The following is a 17,912-nucleotide window of genomic DNA, read 5'->3' as shown; positions in this document are numbered from 1 at the left end:
AAGACGTTATCAAGCAAGTGTTACTGCTGCAAGAAACGTACTTGTTCTCAGTCTGAAGCACCTAAAATGAGCTCCAGTTTGTCGATAAGCAAAGAGGCAGGACCTGGACCTTTAGCAAACCTTGTCCAACTGGAGGGTCAGCTACAAATATGCACCAATTTTTGTTAATTATTTTTTACTGGTAATCCTCAGGAGAGAGTTCTGGCCTGAAGACAACTGGTGTTTGACTCAACTCAGTTTTGAATTCAGCTCTGAATTTTGAAAACCTTCTGTTATCAGCATGATTTAGATTTAAGTTTTCTGTGTTGGTAGAATTTCCATCTCCGCACTACCATGAACTTTGTTTACCTTTCGGGTTTCTTTTTTCAACAACTTGCCAGGTAAAACAGAAGAATATTAGTCTTGGGGTGAACGTTTTTCTAAGTTTGTTCATATGAACAATGAGCACTCTCTCTGGCAAATAGAAGAAATGAACCTCCAAGAGTTCCAGCTAAACAATGAGGTGAAAATCAATACAACGCTACAGACTGGTGTAATAACTTTACAGGTTCACTGGGAGGCGAGAAACACCTTTCACTTGAAATCATTTTCATTTAAAAATGTGTTACAAAAATATAACCCCTTTGAAAAGTAACTACTGGTGGAATAGTCTGTGATGATAAATGAATGTTTTTTTGCCCCTCCGTTCCACTTGCTAACCTCATAGCAAAACAAATCGAGGAAAAATGTGTAAACATGACTGCAAACTTGTTTTGGAGTACTTGAAAATAGGACTCACGACTGTAGGTTCTGTGTAGTGTTCAGCTCTGACACATGACAAACGGTTGTGCGGTGTGGACGGCCTTAAAAACAGTTGATGTAACATTAGAGGCTCTGGTGCACAGCCCTCCATTTCTTTGATGAAGACTGATATTTCCGGATGAAGGTAGATGTTTTCTTTCAGGACGACAATAAACGAAACACATGGCACCGACATCACTGCATCCAGACTGAGATACTGACAGCGGACCAGGAGATTAGAGTGCCAGGGCTGAGAACCAACTAAATGGCTTCTGCAATAAGCTTGAAAACCTGATATGTTTTTGTTGGGCTCTGGAGTATAACATCCCCATTTCCTCTCCAGCTCAATTAAAATGCCCAAGACTAGTTGAATTATAAACCTGCTCAAACCCAGTTCGGTCTGTCCTTTAGAGTTATAACCTCAAATCAAAGCACAATCAAGTTAATGTGCCTCAGGAGAAGACGCGCAGTTGGGGAATTAAAGCATAAATGCACAACTGTATTGATTACACTTTATAGAGCATGACTGTGTCTACTTTAGAGGTAAAAAGACAAAAAAAAACAACCCCTCAGAGTCATAGGACTGATTCTTAGGACACACTTGAAAAAAAAAAAAAAAGTACATACTATTTCCAAAACGCTTTATTGAACATCTTCAAAGCATTAACTTTCATGAATCCTGTTTCTCAACTCCATTATGGTCATCGCAGGAGATGATTGCCAAGTAAACACTGAGCTATTTCAAGCAGCTCTGTTATTTTATTTGATTCCACTGTTGCTCATGGTTTGGGCTTTGCACACTCCCTTGCCGGCGACTTCAAAGGCAGCTCCCTTGTAGGTTGCAACACACTGGCCGTCTGTACGCAGGTCGGGCTGGACCTGCTCCCACACCTTCTTTTTGGGGTTCAGCTCTTTGTCTGGTTCACCTGCATTAAAAAGATGCATCAGAAACGCTATTTGATCTTCCTCTGCTCATCTATCACAAATGCTGGCTTTGTGGATGCAGGACTGGCGTTTCATGACCTGACTGTGATATGCCATGTCCTTGTGTGACCTATTCAAACACAGTTTCACTATATTCCTGCATTCGATCATTGACGGACACATTAATAGATGCCTTTAAATGCTCCTGCATGGATCTTTCATGGTCAGCATACATAGATACAATCTGTGTAAGAAGCTGAGGCCAATACAAATTGTAAGGAAATGACCAACAATTACGTTCATGATTTATTAGGGTAATTCTAATTTTATTTCTCCCACATTTATTGTGAATGGTTTACATGTCTAGCATGTTAGGGCATTTCAAAAAAAGTGCCATTTGTTCTTAGCTATAACTCAAAACATCTTAACTGAATTTCTCAGAATCAAAATATGCACCCAAGGAAAACAATTAGGTGAGGTTCTCATTGCATGATGGTTTTGTTTTTGATGTTGCTTGGCTTTTATGAAAATTTATAGCCGGCAATGGCTGGCTTCTGTCTGGTGTTGACTTTTTCCGCTTTACACAACCATCTCAGGGTATGAGGACACAAATGTGTTTCATTTCCCAAAGCTGTGATTTCTGCTGGTTTACAACCCAAGAGTGGCAACAATCAGTTTTGATCAGAAGCGTGAAAGAGGTTTTGATGAGCAACTTGCGCACATTCTTAAGTTCAAGCAGAAGTACTGGGCCCCATTAGTTGGGGGAAATGTGAGCAATTACAACCATGTACTCACACCAGCCGTGGATTGGCTATAATTGAATCTGTATTACAGGGCTTTGGTGGGAAAACAGGGCAGCTAGGAAGAGGACAAAAACTTATTTATCCCTCTATTTTCAAAGTACTTTTATATGCTGTTGTAAAAAAAACAAAAACAAAACATAAACTTGAAAAAAAGAAAACAACCCTTGACAGTGTGGCATGCCGACGGTCAATTCCATCTTTGCTCTATCCTTCGCTCTTTTATCCTCTTTTTCAGAGGACGGTTAGAATATAAATTTATGTAGTATCCATAAAAATGTTGTTGCTGAAGGGATTTCTTGTGAATCAAACAGCTTTTACAATGGCTGGGACATGTGTACTGCAGGGATGAAAGCCTCAGCGGATGCAGCTGGGCTGCGGGTGCATGGACCACAGATCCACCTTCATTACATCCTCCTCTTCACTTTATTCTTTTAAAAAGGGAACTCCCAATATGGTTATTGCTCTCAGTAGGAAATGTGAAAACAAGACTAATTCTCTTCTCATATGCAGCTTTGCAAACTTTTACAACGCCACTGGACTGTTGGTGGTGTTTTTTATTTAGGCCATATTCGTTAAAGATTGTCGTTGAAATGCCTCACATAAAAGGGACTTGACTCTATTATGGTCTAGCTGAAGTGTTAATAGATAGAGAATAAGGCTCATGTGTTCTTTTACTCAAACTCATCTATACTGCTTGAACTGAACAGGACAATTAGGACACTTATCTTTCCAACTGATGATAAAACAAAATTAGGTTGCATTCCTAGCAATAAGTGTTAATTAGTCTGCCAAATCAGCAGTCACAGACCATTTAGCCACCACCAAACAGAACTGAGGAGTCCTCTAAATGAGCACTTTCAGTGGGGTCTGAAAACGCATGGTAATTGGTGTCTTCAGAAGAATGAATGTTCCAACTGCCATGCTGTTTTGCCAGTAAAAAGGTTCAACGACACCCTTCATTTACTAAAGACAGAGGCATTTTGTGGATTCTCGAGTGGGAAGTTTTCTCAGGCTCTGACAGTCATTAAGTGGTGAAGGAAGCATCCTCTGTTCCCATTTGTTTTGTTTGGTAGCATGCAGTATTTTCCATATCCCAATAATCAGTATGTTTTTGAGAGGTAAGCTATAGGAATGAGGGTATTGGTACCTGGGAAGCCCTGGAAAGTTACTCTGTCCCCTGGTACTGCTCCACTTGGAGGGTCAAGGATTTCAACCTTTTCTGGAGAGCTGGCACACATGACCATGGCCTGGGACACCACTCCTCTCATCTTGGCTGGCTTCAGGTTACACATCAGGACTGCCATGCGGTTCTGCATCTGCATGGGGGGACACAAGATTAAATGCATTTTTGCAGCCCATAGTCCCTGGACAACAGAGAAGAAAAACAAATTACATCCAACTTATTAAAGTTAAAAAAACACCTTCTACAGATGTGGTCTGTTTGGGGTTAGGACAGAGAGTTTCATAATCCATCAGAAACAATAATGCCTATTACGATCTATCAATTTTAAAGTTACTGTGTCCGAGGGTTTATGGTTTGTTCGCCTCATTTCATAAACCAAAGTGAGCAAACAGGAAAACATTAGACTTTTGAGCCCAGAGGCTTCTGTGGTTGACCAAAATTTAAAAGAAGACGAAAGGCAGTTTCTGCAAAAGCTGAGAACAAGAAAAATTTTGCATCTCATGAGATGATGTAAACCAGAGCTCAGAAGATAATCCTACCTAAGACATCTTTGAAGAAATTGCTTCATAAATTAGAAATTACTCATTTTGCTTTGACAGGGTTTCAGTGGAAGTTTTCATATTTCATCTGTAGACAGTTTTGGCAAGCTGGGACAAGAATGTGAATGTTTTATAACAGTATTTACACAAAAGACTGCTCGACTTGTACAATACTTCATTATGCAATAGCTTCTTATCCTAACAGCTATTTTATAATTACCCTTTATTTGACATGTATTTCGGAGTAGCGCCTTTTATCTATTCACACTCAAAAGCACAGACGTAAACCAGTTATGTAGCTCAGATATTTATTTATTACTCCTGCTGGCTTGACAAGCAGATTATGATTCAAATAAATAGGACAGCTAACAAGAAGGTCAAAAAGAAATTTGATTTTAGATTTATTGTCTCTGTGAGTAACAGACTGATACAGAGACATAAAGGGCAGCAGTCGTTTAGCTTTCCTAACTGCAGTCAATGTGCACTTAATAAAGCTGTGCTACTTAATGTCAATGCTGCAGCACCGTTAACCATTTTAAATAGCTAAAGTCCAATATTTGTCTGTGTGCCTAAAAGAATCAGTGTTTGTTACACATGATTTTAGCAGGCATGTTTCAATTTAAATGATATACAATGTCTACATATAATAAAAGCCAACTGTTATACACAAGGGCTCTGCGGTCTAGAAATATAAGGAAACACTAAGAAATGCTGAAGACTGTAAAAGTGAATGATGGTTTCAATTTAGGTAAAATGAAACACACTAATTAGTCTGCTTTAGGAGAAAATCCTACATTTATGTGAGATACAACACATATTCTCTGGAGCTCTTGAATGACTATCATAAAATATTGTGGAATTATCTGACAAATCAATTTAAATGGACGAATAAATTCTTCCAAATGCCCTAGTTAGACATTAATGTACTGTCTTCACCATTGCTTTTGCCTCTGAAAACAGCTCTTAAATATAATCTGGGTGGCAAACCATTAAGCTAATATGAAAACCTAACTTTTGTTGAAATTTACATCTACTTCACTGTAGTAAGCCAACTTACAGGCTGGTGTTTTAGTCATCCACAGGTTTGCAACTTGAGTCCTGATGAGATATTCCGTGACTTTAACACTGGATCATAACTATGTAACTACATGAGACTGAACAGGAAGCAACTTTTTACTTTTTTTTTTAACCAAATAAATCCAAACTAAATCAGTAAATGAATGTGAATCCCTACATGTAATGTCGGAGACTTTGTGAGTTAGTCATTCCATCAGTTTCAAAGTTCCCTTCCCAAACCTCTGGTAATCACATCTAAATAACTACTATACTGTACCTGGTCCAGAGGTATGTGCTTGACAAGTCCGCTGACCACTGTTCTGGGAGAAGCTTCTCCCACATCGACTTGTTCCACATAGAGACTGTCAGCATCTGGATGCTTCTCAGCTGTGATTATACGTCCAATGCGTAGGTCCAGACGAGACACATCCACCTTGGCCTCCTCTTGACTAGGGGTTGCCTGCTTCTTCTCTGCTTTCTCCCCTCCTGGCATTAAAAAAATGGGAAACTGTTATACTAATATTGCACAAAAACACACTTTGCGTTTAAATTTCATGTTTCAGTGTTTTTAATTTCGTCGAGGGAACAGCTTGACAGGACAGTTTGGTCGGGTGTTGTGCGTTTTCGGCAACGAAAGTCAGACAGTAGTTAAGTCATCGTGTGTTAAGAGAGACGTTTGCTCAAGAGACGCATCTGTGACAGTTTTCATGGTATTATAATAAATGTGCATGATATTATAGGAAATGTTTCTTTAAAAGGCACCGAGAACATTTCAGTCAACTGTTATCTTTCCAAGAAACATTACAGAAAACAAATCATAGATGAAACAAAACTGGGCATCTATCTGGAATCTGATTTAATTTCCTCCCATAAATGAAAACATCAACGACAAGCCTCAGGGTGGCATGCGTATCATGTGATCCATGAGTAAATAAAGAATTTAGAACAACACCATCACTTATTCACTCCTTCCCAGAACTGTAGAGCATGCGGCTTGACTAAATGACAATACCATTACCCGCTTTTGGCTGACGGTGAGCGCCATGTGATCCAGTGACATAGCGGAATAGCAGATGGTTCCCCCCCAAGAGACAAAGTAGCTTTCACTCGTCTGGTTTGCTTACACACATTAATTCCAGTGGATTGGAGTCTTCAATCATTCCACTCAGCCTACACACTCTCAGGCATATAAATTTAAACCCCTGACTTTGTTATTAATTAATTCAACTCACCATAAGTAATTTTTGCTCTGCTGTAATGACAGCACAGCGACACAGCATTACAGGGACTCTAGTTACATATGCGTTTGTATACTAACAACCTATAACTGTTTGGATGAGGTGACATGCCAGCTAAATTGAAGCCTGAAGTAACACCAGAATTCAATATTTTAGTCAAAAGGCAGAGGTCTTGTTTATTAACACTTCTGATTTCTGGATGTGAGAAATTCCAGTCACTCCACTAAATGTTTTCTTTTGGCTTCCTGTGTCTAAATTATAACCTCAGCACCACATACAGAGCTGACTGTTCCCTGTGGGTGCCCAAAGTTCTTCTAATTAAACAAACAGCATATTGCTGAAACATATTCAAGGAGTTGAGTAATTTACTGTTAACTAATTGAAATTTTGAGGCAAGGGTTTTCTTATTTTGTATTCTGAACAATTTAACGTTAAAGTCCCAGAACGATCTAGCACATCCACACAAAATCTGAATTAAATTTCTGCCAAATTGGAATTAATAACTGGTGACATGAAGATACCTCATCACAAAGATATCTTACATACTTAAAATTCCTAACAAATCAAACTTCATTAAGCATTCTCTGGCTTAGGCTGATGAGGATCTTGGATCCATTAAGAAGCAGATGTCTCACTTTGATTACTACCTGATATTAGAAATTCAAATGAAGCATGTTTGGAAAAGTTCAAATGACTTTTGAAGAACAGTGTGTTCCATCTAGTCAGCTTCCGATGGACGTCACTGGATTCATACCAGATCCTACAATGTGCCATACATTGCTCTCTAGCCGTTACCTTTTTTCTCTGGCTTCTTCTTTTTACCCTCATCTTTGGGTGGGGGGCTCTGGACAGCAGCAGCGGGGGAAGCTGAGGGTGCTGGACCAGAGGGTTTGGGAGGGGTGGGCTTTGAACTGCACTCGACACTGGTGGCACTTGATGGCATGGCAACGTCCAATACTAAAGAAGGAAGACATGTACACTGTTAATAACGGTTAGGTAGCAAATTAAACACAATATCTGACAATTTTCTGACTTATGCTATCTGCACTCCTGGTATCCCAACTGAAAAGACAGACAAGAGCATAGCTGCCCTGCTGCAAAACAGAGAAAATTTACATTTCAAATACACAAGGTAAATGACTTCTTAGTTGTCCCTTTTCACGCACAGAGCTGGTTGCATCAACATAATACAACGAAATGATACAGATGGAGGTTTATTTACACACGCAGTGGGCAGACTGCTCCCCTGATGCAAACAGTTTAGATGGGAAAATGACACAGTGTCCATGTTGATGGAAACATGGAAATGGAACCCTAAAGCTGGGAACAATGTCCTCGTATAACTCTGTAGAAAAAAATAACCCCTCATTTAAGGCGCCTGATGTTTGAATCCCTACAAAATCTACTGCCTGTGTCTGACAAACATCGGTCTGCAGGCACACCACCATCACCATAATGCTTTTAATTACCTTAATTCTATGTTCGGACCTGAGAACAGGACCTTTCCGGTTTACCTTGGAATTACAGGCAATAACCTCCCAAACTTCCCATCAAGTTTCCTCTCAAGGTTTTTCACATTTAAAACACACTCTTTCCGTTCTATATGACGGTACTACATATGATTCACTTAGTGAAATATTCAATTGCAAGACACAGTGGCTGCATAATCACATGAAATAGAATTGTTGTTGATGTCTTAAGCAGTGCATTTTCTCAAAACTAACCCAGACATATTTTGTATATCAGAAACCATAAAGCCCATAGTTACAAACCGAAAATTATTACTTAGCTCTGGAGCTCCTCAGCTCTGTAGAGATTTTTTCAGCAACTTTTTCAGCTTCTTGTTTTGATTTTCTGGCCAATTACATTATTTTCCGCTTTATTATTAAGTCGTTTAATTTTAACAATTATTAAAATTCCCTGGGTATTCATTAAATCCCTAAAAGCTTGTCTTTGTGTATCGAAATTACATATTTACAAAATGTTTCCATGAAAATAATCTGACCTTGATTAAAGGTTATGTTACCGCTGTTCCTACGGTGGCAAGCTTATATACATTAGTCAACTATAACTGACCACACAATCAAATGTTAGACTCACTTTATAATTAGTTTCATTATGCTGAGAATATTAGCATCTAGCCAAGTAGATTTAAATGATACCATGGAAGTAGTAGGTTGTAATTAGAAGTTTGTGTTTTGGATGATTCCATTTACTTGTGCCAAGCAAATGAAAATTCACTGAAAACATCCATTCTGAGGAAAAGTTGCAGTGCAGGCAGAGGTCAAGCTCTTTTAAGATGCTAAGTTATAAAAACGTAGCTAAGCTATTCTGTCATTCCCTGCAGAAATTGTGGAGCTGTGCAGGTTTAACAGGCGGGCGTTGTCGGGAATACAGAAACCATCACAGGAGTCATGTTGCCTTTTTATCTTTGGAAGTTAACGTTAGCTTGATAGTAAAAATTGAAGACCACCAGCAACTCTTGAGGTGAAATGTTGCCTTGGAATCCTGAATCAATCAATACTACTTAAATGTCAATACAACTTTGACCATTCAATCTGTTTCTCTTGCATGACACACACTTTACGATTGTCGATTATTTCTTCAAGCACTTAAAAAACTTCTATTAGTTTTAAATGGAATATGTGACATCAACATTCTGTTTCTTCATTTGAAATAAAGGGGCAGAGCATCTGTCCAGTGCACGCTAGCAGCACTGTACCTATGCATTCCACAAACAGGCAAAGTATGTGACTACAGTGGGATGCTGTTTAAGTCATAAAAAAGCCAACAACTCAAAAATAAACATTATATACAATGTGTGCAAAACACACTGTCTTGGGTGTATTGGAATGCATTCCTTCGACGTTCCAAAACATATTGAGTTTTTTGAGTAAGGTTAAATTACTTATTTCTTCCAGCCCCCTGTTCATTCCTGCATCTTCTTTCTGGAAAACATTAAACGATCTGAGCGATTTGCCCTTGAACGCCAACGTATGTCAGAAGCAGAATAGCTGACACACATGCTGTCCCCATCACCCTAATGGGGATTCTTGAAGTGCTGTGGTTGCTTATGATAAAAACAACAACAAAAAAAGAGCTGGTTATAATGGGCTTAGGCGAGAATGCACAAGATGGTAACATTGATAGGACAATCCAAACAAAGGCCCTAATGAGCAACAACTGACATCAAATGTTCCGAAATTAGGCACACACACAATCGCTTCTTTAACTACATATAAAGGGTAACAACATGAGAAGGTCTTTTTAAAGACAAACAAACATTTGATCCGTAATGGAACTTTTGCTGGGAACAAAACTTAACATACCTCCCCTCTTCTTTTCCTTCTCGAGCAGCTGTTTCTTCAGTACTTCAATGTCATTCTTTAATTTGGCATTCTCCACCATCAGTTTCTTCTCCTCTCTGACACTGGCCTGGACAACTGCAACAAGGCACATTTCTGTTACTTCTCAGCACAGTATTAAATTTCAGTTTCCCATAAGAATACTGAAATAACTATTGGAATTAAAAAGCTATCAAATTGGGGGGAAAAAAAAAAAAGTATTGCTAACCTTCCACTAAACACATAGGATCAAGTCTACCTTGGGGCCTAGTAAATACAGAATTTTTCCTAAAAACTTTTTTTGTTGTTGTAATAATAGAGGATAATACAAAAATGTTTTATGTATTCCAATTTAGTTGCAACCCATCTCAAGGTCCTACATTTAAAAAATGCAGCCTTAGATTTGTAAATCTAACTGTACTATAAACCTAAATATACCGCATTTGGCTGAGAACAACCGTCTTTGTGTATGTTTGTTTCTTACTGGCTTTCTCCTTTAGTAGCTGGACTTGTTGTTTGAGGTACTCGATGATCTGGTCAGCCTCAGCCGCTCGCTGCTCCAGCCGCAACAAAGGATTGTGACTTGACATCTTGACCAGTGAGCGAGCGAAAAACCTGACGACAAAAGGACAAAAACAGACATAAAGCAAACTCAGCAAAAACAAAATGTGATCCGAATAGTTTTGGTAGATATTAGGGCTAAACAATATACCAAAGATTAAATAAGATATTATACACGTAAGGTCTTCAGTAGGTGTTTGGAGTTTCACAAGTATGATTACATTTGTTTTAAATGGTTATGTACAGTGAAGTCATTCCATTCCTTGCTTTAAATAAAACTGTCTGACACCAACAGCGTAAAAACAGATGGTGTTCCAAAGCACCACACTGGACATATACAAAGGTATGTTTGAGTTACAAGGTTTGCATTCCAGTACAACTTCACCACAAACTACAGCCTCCAAGATGACCACAGAGTCAAGTCAACCAGTCTCAGATAGCCTCACAAAAACTGAACATTGTAATTTCCACAAAGTTGGTATGTGTTGCAGGTTTTCTTCAACTGGACTTCTCTATAGGGCATTACACTCTACTGTTCTTCAGTAATGTATCATAATATGATTTGGCAGCATTAGAACATTTCCATTATTAAATATTGTACTGTAACCACAAATAAGGTGCCGTGAATGCCTGACTGCAATGTTTATTGCAGAGCAATCATATTCATATGTTTGCCTTAATGTGCAGCCTCAGTATGTATAAACCATGTACTAATGAGATTTTCATGACTGCTATATACTTTGGCTGGTTGCCCAAACTGACTTAATTTGACGTCTGTCTACAAGGTATGCAGAGAAAGAGAAACACCTGTTCATTTTTACAAAATCGAGAAAACAGTTCCAAACAAATCTGCAACATTTCAGCGTTAAAAGCCCTCACAAAATCTTAAAAGGTTTCAAGTCAGATTGGTCAAACTAAAATTATGGTTGAATTTCAGTCTTCCACAGTAGTGAGTGATAAATTGACACTCAATTAATCCTTTGCGGGATACCAGTGTTATACCAGAATTTGGGGTAATGTTCCTTTACAATGTTGCGCTTGGCAAAGTACTTCATGAAGAAAGAGGAAAAGAAGGATTTTTACAAGGCTGAGGCATGGAGAAGAAAACTTCTTACACATATTACAGGGAGGCGCTGGAAAACAACAGCTGGCCCAAGATGAAAACAAAATGTTGGGGGATGAGGAAATTAGAAACACAAAAGAGCTGGAGTTGATAAAATCAAGGATCAAAGCATTTCTTTTTGAGAAATTGAATTGATTTAAACAGGACCAGTGGTGGAGTAATAACAAGAGCCATAAAAAAGGCTGATCTCATTTGGATAACCTCTGAAAATGAATCTTGAAGCTGAGGTATGGTCTGCAGCATAAAGACACTGCAGGTTTGGATTTTAGACGGAAATAGCCAAATGTGTTAACAATGTAGACAGTGACATGTGCTTTCACCAGCTTTCAGCCCTCCTGATTTACAGGTCTACACCGTATGAACTCATAGTATACTGGATTCATCTTGGCAACTGTAAAAATCTTGCAAGTTAACCGTTTATGGTTTAGCAGAAGCCCTTTTGCTATAGGCGTTTTATGTCTACATTCACTCTAAAATGAAAGTATCAAATATAATATTGAATAGCTCTGCACAGGCGGTTTGAATCAAATATGTAAATCTGTCATATTAAACCACAGGCTTTCTCTGATACTGGGTAGTGTGTGTGCAGACCCACCAGCAGACAAGTGTTTTCTCTTTTCATGGTTCATTCCCACAGCAGAAATATTCTGGATACTTCCCTACCTGGCTGCCAATCAGACCATTATGAATGAAAAGTGAGTGCAGTGTGCCAGCACCACCTGAAGGCATTAGACGGACCTGCACATTTAAATTTAGAGGAAACCATTTAAGGTCTAGCCTGTAGCACCAGATTGACTGGTTTTCTAGACGCATGTGCTCATCTTTCCCATATGTGGCCTTTACTGGCATGCTTAACTGGTATAAATAATTGCTATTTTTATGTATTTGTAAACACAAAAAGTCCAGCAATAATTAACTGTGCAAAAGGTAAAATGCAAGTAAATGGAAGCTGTACACCAAATTGTAAGCTATACAACAGGCTAACAGATGAAATTAGGTAAAAGACTCTGCACTGCCAAGAGTACAGATGACCTGAAAGCATGGTGGTATCAAAATACTAATGTTGTTGGCCATTATTAATGCTACATTTATCAATTGTTGTCATTATCAATCAACTGTGTTTGAAATAATTGGTTAGATTATGAAGAATGAAAAACATATCAATTGTACATTGCATGTGGCCGAAGAGTGTGCAACATAAGACTGAAGAAAACATCACAAAGTGACATTTTTCTGTGTATACTATAATATGAAGAAAAAAGCATTTTCTGACATCTATGAATAATTGTACAAATATAATAAATGGCTAGCACATTTTTAGTGGTATTATTATTGCTAATACATTACAAAAATGCCAGAAGAAATATGACTTTACTATTTGTCTTGATCAAGTCATGTGTTTGTAAAAACAACCCATTTATTTGAGGGTTGAATATGATGATTTATTAATCCCTTGTTTTTTATAATTCGAGGGTTTGCAAGACATGTTTGTTTTCATGCCACTGTGTAAATCCATCCATTATCTATACACCGCTTAATCCACACTAGGGTCATGGGGGGCTGGAGTCTATCCCAGCTGACTTAAGGGACACCCTGGACAGGTCACCAGTCTATCGCAGGGCTACACTTAGAGACAGACAACCAAGCACACTCACATTCACACCTACAGACAATTTAGAATCACCAATTAACCTCAACATGTTTTTGGACTGTGTGAGGAAGCCGGAGAACCCGGAGAGAACCCACACTGCACGGGGAGAACATGCAAACTCCACGCACCGGGATGCGAACTGGCGACCTTCTTGCTGCGAGGCAACAGTGCTACCAACTGCGTCACCTTGCAGCCCCAGTTTGTACACTGAGAAGCGAAAACACTAAAATAAGTGTGGGTTTCAGTCTGGCTGTAATCATTTGTTCATGTTAGTGGGTGTAAAAAAGTTAGATTTAAGGACACGAGTTGAGCAGTTGGATTACTCTGATGGTTATCAGAGACATTGTTTTAATTAAAGATGACTGACTAGTGGTGTTCCTTCATGAGGACACCTGTTTCAGCAAATACATCTCTCACTCAGTGGGCTGTCATTAGTATTTCCCTTTAACTTCCAAATTGTGGCTTTTCTGTGAACTTATGTTTCTGCTGGTTACGGCCACTATATAGTGACCACAGACTAACGAAACATGCAACCCTATTTTGCTGCAACCCTAACTCCATGGAGAAAGATCATTATTTTGCAAAGCATTAAATATTATTTAAAAAAAAAAAAAACTTGCCAATTTAATAAATACCTTAAATAACCTTTGAGTGCCAGACTAGCAGTGGTGAAAGAAGTATTTAAATTCTTTACTTGAGTATAAATACTAGCACACCAATATAAAATGTTCAATTACATATGAAATCCTGCATTTAAAAAAAAAAAAAACACACACCAAAGGAAAAATATGTATTAGCAACAAAATGTTGATGAAGTATTGACAACATAATTAGGTTATTATTACTGCAATATCATTGTGTATACAGATACAATAAGCATATGCAGACAAATCTGAGATGTATTGAGACGATTAATGTGAGAAGAAAGAAGGCAAAACAACGTTCTGATACACAAATCTGCTTTCAGTTTTTGGATTTTTCTGTGATCTTTGATTTTCTGATGAGATAGTGAATCATTTGAACATTTTAAAAAATGAAACCATGTGAGACGTTTAGAATAAAAGCTCCACTCAGACTATTTGGTGGAACTATCAACAGCTCAACATCGATAATGTAAGCCAGACAACACACTGCTTTTTGTAGGAGATCAGACACCAAAAAGTTTGTCTCTTTAACAATTTGTTGTATTTTAAAAGCTTGTTATAATGTTGTCATTATGTCTGATTTCACAATAAAATCATCGGTATGTTTAAAGGGGAAAAAAAATCTGCTGGATCTGTTAACAACTCATAGACATTTGAAAAGTGACCCTGATGACACACCACTATTTGTTAGATGCCAAAAGACAACAACATTTCATCTCTGTTTGTGTATTGTTTCTGAAAGTTTATGATCTAATGTGTTAAAGAATACTTTTTCCCTCTGAAATGTCGCAGTATTAGTACAAAGCTGCATAAAAAGGAAATACTCAAGTAAAGTACATGAAAACTGGATTTATATGTAGTATTGAATACATGTACTTAGTTATTTTGCATCAATGCATATTAGTACAGTAAATATTACCTGTTGGGTATAATTAGTTACACAATAACACAGAGATCAAATGATAGACTAACTTGCGAATAATTTTTTAAGTAACGTTAATCCCAGTGTTAAAACTTCCTGTGTAATGGATGGTTCAATATAGTGATATTGACTCAATATTAGTTAACGTTGCGTCAGGTTGTTCAGTCAGCTCTGAGCCGGTGTTCTTTCGATTTATGCAAACCTATATATATTTGCTGCTAAGCCATTGTAGGTTAAGGTTAGGGCTTGAGCTGGACTGCTATTCATTTGCACTACAGCAGCATTTCCCTACAAGGTGCCACAAATCTGTAACACTCGTTCACGTCTACGTTCCTCAACTAACGTGACACTGGAACAAGGAATCAACCTGACTTTGTGCTAGCTCGAGTGTAGGTAGCACTGCTAAGCTACATGCTAATGCCTGCCGGTTAGACGTTATCGACAGCTTACGATTGTAATAAAGCCACAGTTAGTTTAAGCAGTGAGATATAAGACAGAGCTTTTAGAAACTTACATGGACTCTGAGCAGCAACCCCAACACGTTTCAGGGACAGCTGGGGGCTTGACAGCTGCAGCTAGCTGACAGGCGGCTAGCAGTTAGCCGCGGACAGGATCATTTAGGACCCAGTGGTTCGATCGCAGCAGTATCCGGGTGTGACGCAGGCACCTGTGTTGCGTGTGCCTTTGTTAGCCACATGTTCTATAGATCCAATACTTTTAGGCGTCCATGGAAATTGCCTGTATATATATTTTTAGGATGAGAAACTAACTCGTCAAAAAAAGCAAAAACTCGGTTCAAGAACAGCTTTGTGCGCGATTAAAAATTTTACTGATTCATTCAGATTCCACAGCCATTGTTTTGTTGTTAGAAACTGTCCCCTCGACACTACTTCGCCGCACAAAAAATACGTCACCGGTCACGTTCACTCAGCTGTTCCCATCACATCGCAGAGACAGGAAACGTTCATTTCAAAAAATATTTTATTAAGAAGAATTTCAGGTCCATTCTGTCGACATGAGCATGCAGCCTCCGCATTAAGCGTGAGAAGACACGTTTGTTTGAGGTAATTCATATTTTATCTTTGGCTTCCTATTCGGGCCGATTGTTTTTATAATTTCGCTCCATTCACACAGAATTAACTTGCAGCAGCAATACACACTCTCATTGTCTATTGTTTATGAAATTACTGTAATATATGGTGTAAATGTGTTGCAAATATAATGTCAGTGTTAAGCTGTTTGCTCTAATGACAGTCAGTTTTTGTTGTACAGTGAATGACAAATAAAAAAATCGGTTGTTAATGTATCATACAATGCATTGCTGATGATCAAAATGTTTATTCAGTTTTTTATGTTTTCACATATTATTCACATATCGTATTATGTCCCATTGTCTGTACTTCATGCCAGTAGCACAATGAGGCCCCTTAAAGATGCCCAGCTGGGAGCTTTCACCTTCTTTGCCTCAGCTCTCCCACATGATGTCTGTGGTAGCAATGGCCTTCCTCTAACCCCCAACTCCATCAAGATCCTGGGACGTTTCCAGATCCTCAAGACCATCACTCACCCCAGACTCTGCCAGTATGTGGACATTTCAAGAGGGAAACATGGTATGACTTCCTGTTTTGCACCCTATCGGAGATGTTATTGTAGCGTATATCTTGTACTTGCAGCTGGTAAGATTTAATTTGGTTTGTTTATCAAGTATTATTTCATTTTCTGTTGTTATCAAACTTTTAAAATTAAAAAAAAAAAATGAAATAAATAAAATAAATAAAATGCAGTAGAGACAAGATGAAGAAAGTGCGCACAGATTTTAGTTGATGAAAACAGTAGAAAAAGACAGAAGACAGGAAAAAAGCATGTAAAATAAAATAAAAAAAAAGATATTTAATGAATGAAAGTGCAGAGAAGTGTAATAAAAGTATCGTCAATTTAGACTAGGCTTTATAAATTAAACTGATTAATTAAAAGAAGTGAAAATAAAAACAGTCTTTACCCTACTTTTAAAAATGATCACAGTTAAGGCTAATCATACCTCCAAGGCGAGTTGCTTCCAGCAGCAGGCAGCATAATGACTAACAGAAGTTCACCTTGTCTGGTCTGAACCCACCAGTGTCTGCAGATCTAAGAGACTTTCTAGGTTTTACTCAGCAAACATATCTTAGATATATGTTGGGCCCAGACCATTCAGAGACTTATGGACAATAATAATAATTCAGTTCTATATTTAACTAAAAGCCAGTGTAGGGATCTAAGAATCGGAGTAATGCGTTCTCTCTTCTTGGTGTTTCTCAGTATTTTAGCAGCGACATTTTTATTCAGTGCAAAAGTCTGATTGTTGATTTTGCTAAAAGCATGACTGTATGTTTCTAAATCATGCTTGGACACAAAGTTTCTCATTTTGACCATCTTTTTAAGATGCCATGATGAGGATTTAGTTACAGTTTTGATGTGACTGCTAAGATTTAGATCCTCATCAACGATTACACCAAGATTTTTGACCTGGGTGTTAGTTCTTAGTCCCCTGGACTAAAGGTAAACACTGAGCATCAGCCTTTCTTCTTTATTGATAAAAAATGAATTATTGCAGTCATGTCTCTATTTAGTTGAAGGAAGTTTTGTTGCATCCAGCTGTTTACTCCCTCTAGAGACAAAGCTGGTCTATATGACCAGAGTCATTCGGTGAGAGGGCTAGATAGAGCTGGGTGACATTTGCATAACTATGGTGAGTCTGGAAAAATGAGAAAAATAACAGAGACAGTGTTAAAAACCTTCACAGAGGAACAATTTGTTTCAGGGCAATTGTTTTGGACTTTATGACTGTGTGCCATACAGGTGTTAAAAACACAATACATTGTTTTTGTTTCTTGACATAATACATTTCTGAAAGTAAAAGAGCACGAACCATAACCTTTCATTCTTGATAGATTGATGATTAGGACAAGCTGTGTTAGTAATTTTGATAATTCATTGCACATGTTTTTGTGTTTTTCTTCCTCTTGTTCTACAGAACGACTGATTGTTGTTGCTGAACACTACGAGAAGAGTTTAAGTGATTTCCAGAAACAAGGAAAACCAGCCAGGTGAAATTACCATAATAATTCTTCATTGAATTTTCATACATGACGGACCAGTTGTTGT

The 17,912-nt window shown here is 38.1% G+C and overlaps 2 protein-coding genes across 3 annotated transcripts in view; one reads left to right on the top strand and one right to left on the bottom strand.

Moving 5' to 3' along the window:
• Positions 1-1,404: 1,404 nt before the first annotated feature.
• aimp1a (aminoacyl tRNA synthetase complex interacting multifunctional protein 1a) lies at positions 1,405-15,383 on the bottom strand. The gene is made up of 7 exons (XM_008287256.1): positions 15,283-15,383; positions 10,352-10,482; positions 9,853-9,966; positions 7,319-7,480; positions 5,563-5,771; positions 3,655-3,823; positions 1,405-1,706 (listed from the first exon to the last, which is right to left on the bottom strand). Coding segments are annotated over exons 1-7 (954 nt in total). The 5' UTR covers positions 15,285-15,383; the 3' UTR covers positions 1,405-1,539.
• Positions 15,384-15,700: 317 nt separating this feature from the next.
• tbck (TBC1 domain containing kinase) overlaps positions 15,701-17,912 on the top strand; it is a 48,824-nt gene continuing 46,612 nt past the window's right edge. Inside the window, exons 1-3 of one of the 2 annotated variants that reach the window (XM_008287246.1) lie at positions 15,701-15,832; positions 16,182-16,378; positions 17,782-17,854. In XM_008287246.1, coding sequence (XP_008285468.1) covers positions 16,186-16,378; positions 17,782-17,854 — 266 coding nt within the window. In that variant the 5' untranslated portion in view covers positions 15,701-15,832; positions 16,182-16,185. Of the gene's footprint in view, positions 15,833-16,178; positions 16,379-17,781; positions 17,855-17,912 lie in introns of both variants that reach the window. The other variant, XM_008287238.1, reaches the window with a different exon arrangement.

This window comes from Stegastes partitus, unplaced genomic scaffold (assembly GCF_000690725.1).
Source record: "Stegastes partitus isolate 25-593 unplaced genomic scaffold, Stegastes_partitus-1.0.2 Scaffold11, whole genome shotgun sequence".
NCBI classification, from domain to species: domain Eukaryota; kingdom Metazoa; phylum Chordata; class Actinopteri; family Pomacentridae; genus Stegastes; species Stegastes partitus.
Note: the sequence above shows the minus strand (reverse complement) of the source record. Positions and strands in the feature narration are given on the sequence as shown.

Excerpts from the sequence above, each read along its gene's own strand:
- aimp1a (XM_008287256.1), bottom strand. Across the intron at positions 9,967-10,351 it reads GCTACTAAAGGAGAAAGCCA|TTGTCCAGGCCAGTGTCAGA; the intron begins GTAAGAAACAAA and ends GCCTTGTTGCAG. Across the intron at positions 1,707-3,654 it reads AACTTTCCAGGGCTTCCCAG|GTGAACCAGACAAAGAGCTG; the intron begins GTACCAATACCC and ends TTTTTAATGCAG.